General features: G+C 49.2%; 1 protein-coding gene across 1 annotated transcript; it reads right to left on the bottom strand.

The window, feature by feature from the left end:
* Window positions 1-1,542: 1,542 nt before the first annotated feature.
* Window positions 1,543-2,793, bottom strand: CHST2 (carbohydrate (N-acetylglucosamine-6-O) sulfotransferase 2; the record flags this gene model as incomplete). The annotated part of the gene is made up of 1 exon (XM_010186948.1): window positions 1,543-2,793. A coding segment is annotated over one exon (828 nt), but the record flags the coding sequence as incomplete, so codon positions are not given.
* Between the last annotated feature and the right edge of the window lie 5 nt (window positions 2,794-2,798).

The following is a 2,798-nucleotide window of genomic DNA, read 5'->3' as shown; positions in this document are numbered from 1 at the left end:
AACTCTCCCTCCCACTTTTAGCACTGCTATCTGGAATTTGGGAATACCTCCTAACAGGCCAAGGATAAGATCTCCCACTGCCCGGTAATTTTTGTGTTGTTTGTACTGATGAGCTGAGGGAACAGACGTGTGTAATGCAACCTTATGCAGTAACCTTTTAACTAGTTTATTAAATGAGTTTCCTTTTCAAAGTTCAACATCTATTGCCAAAATCATCAGGAACTCAAGCAGCTTAGCAGCCAGTTATCACCTGTTCAAGCTGAAGTACTGACACACGGAACAGACGTATTACACATCACTAGTGCTCACACATACACGCTTACAGCACCCTGTTCATAGCAATTTATTTTCACAAACCAGTCTCCTTTTTCCTACTCACACTCTTCGCTTTTGCTGAAGGCACAAGACCCAGACAGGCAATGTCAAACGTACTTTCTGTCGAAAAGGCTATAGTCTCCTCAGAGAACGGTCTGGCAAAAACATTTTGTTTAAAAACTCAAGTTACAAAAGGAGCCTTCAAAGAGCATCGGAGAACGCCAAGATCAAAAACTACTTGGGGTGTCTGCACTTCTCATATGCAACAAACCACTCAACCTTTAATAAACTGGGACTTTTTCGGGAAATTCAAGAAGCAATAGCAGTAAAATATATACATATATAATTACTGTTTTTAATCAAGTTTAAACAGCGGGCCAGAGTCTCTAGGCAAAGCTCTCAGAAAGAGCCAGACCACCACCTGGCTCCACCACAGAGCAATGACAATTGACAACAAACCAGCAACCCAGCTCTGAAACCAACGCTCGCTTGACTCCGTAAAAGCTCCATTATAGCAAGGAAAACACGGCTCTGCATTTGCTCCCTCCTTGTACATGAACACAGCCGTGGACACTGTGACAAAGGGGAAAAACATTTGTACGCATTTTTCTCTGCTTCCCTGTTATGCCTATTACCAATCAACGTCAAGAAATATCTCAAATCTCTTGTGCATTGTTAGCACTGCAGAATACATAGTTTTTATTTTTTGTTTTCACACATGCTATAGATTCCAGTATGATAAATGTCCTTTTTAATCCTGCACGTCTTGTCACGCTGTAGATCCACTTCTATTTGACAGTGACTCCCGGACATACATGTCAAGACAAAAATAAATACTGCTGTGATGGCAAACGTTCTAAAACTCCTGGACACGAATACAGTGGCACTCGAGAGACTCTTTAAATACAACCAAAAAAAGACAATAGTTAAATAGAAACCTGCTTTGACAGAGCCATAAAACCTGCACGACGTTTACGAGATCTGTAGTTGTTTCTGCGAGAGCAGCTCCTGATCTCTGGACGTGTCAAATGTTGCACTCCAGCCCTCCACCCATACCCTTAAAAAAGTCCCCGTTGCTATTTCAAGCAAGCATCCCCTCCATCTGTACATAAGCAACGCTGTAATTCCCAAACAACTGAGGTAATTATAAAAATGAATATCATTTATTGGGTTTTTTTATGACCATCATGTCTGAACATCTGCTTTCATACAAAAGTCTGCTTTTAAGCGTTACGCTTTCCAAGGGCATCCCCTCCACACCAAGGGAGATAAAGATGCGTTAGGAATTGTGCAAGAGTTTTTGTTACCATCTTCAAACCCACACGAACTCCATAAACAAGATTTCGATACAGAATCACTGTCTGGCATGTTAGAGAACGGGAAAGGGGCTTTACACATATATTCAGTTCCACTTTATTGTATTTTTTTAATCACATCTAAGCCAATGTAGGGGGGGAGGGGGTTAAAAAAAAAGAAAGAAAGAAAGAAATCATCACATTACTGTATGTTACCCTTCAGCAGTCTTTGGAGGAAACCAGAAACCAGGATGCTTTTCCCGGCTCCCTCCCTCACTCAGGGCAGCCGGAGCAGCTCCTCTCCCCCGCAGAGCTCAGCCACCCCCGAGGGCGGCCGGGGGCGCCCGCTGCCCCATCACAGCCGTGGCTTCCTGAGCAACGTTCTGCTGAGGTCCTTCACCTCTTCGGGGCTGCCGACCCTCTCGTAGCCCAGCAGGGCCATGGGCTGATGGCAATACTCCTCAACCTGCTTGATCTGCTGGTAGCTGAGCGCAGTCCTCCAGGCACTCAGTGCCTGGGTGGCGTTCCTGGCCGACACCACGAAGGGCTTAGAGGAGTAGCCAGGGCCACTGGTCATGTTAAGGGCGAACTTCTCCATCTCTGGGCTGACTGCCAGGTTGACAAAACCATAGACCTGCCGCAGGGTCTTGATGGGCTCGACCACCAGGTCCTCGTAGCGCACGGCCATGTAGTTGCCCTGCAACCAGTCAGGGGGGTGCAGGGCAGTCTGCAGGGTCTTGGCCATGCTGCTGCAGATCACCTCCATGGCACCCAGGGCATGGTAGTCCGAGCCACCCCCACCTTCCTTCTTCCCACCCAACTTGTGGCCAGCGTCAAGGAAAGGCATGCGGTGGATGCGGGGGTCCCTGCTCCTCACCACCTGCAGGCTCTCTCGGATGAGGCCGTGCCGGGACTTGATGCGGGAGCTGGCGACAGCGCGGGGGTCCCGCACCAGGTGGATGACTTTGAGGTCCAGGGTCGGGTCCTGCATGAGCGGGGCGAGGACGGCCAGGTCGAAGACGCGGACGCCCTTGATGACCAGCGTGCGGTACTTGTGGCACTCCTCCTGGAAGCGGCTGAGGCGCTGCGGGGGGCACTTCTTGCACACCCGGTCGTCCACCATGCCCACCACCTCCTTGCGGTAGGCCGGGCAGAGGGGCGAGGAGCAGATGACCTTGTTGGTGGCCG

The sequence above is a fragment of the Mesitornis unicolor genome, unplaced genomic scaffold (genome assembly GCF_000695765.1).
Source record: "Mesitornis unicolor isolate BGI_N332 unplaced genomic scaffold, ASM69576v1 scaffold24756, whole genome shotgun sequence".
Classification (NCBI taxonomy): domain Eukaryota; kingdom Metazoa; phylum Chordata; class Aves; order Mesitornithiformes; family Mesitornithidae; genus Mesitornis; species Mesitornis unicolor.
This window is presented reverse-complemented; position numbering and strand designations above follow the sequence as displayed.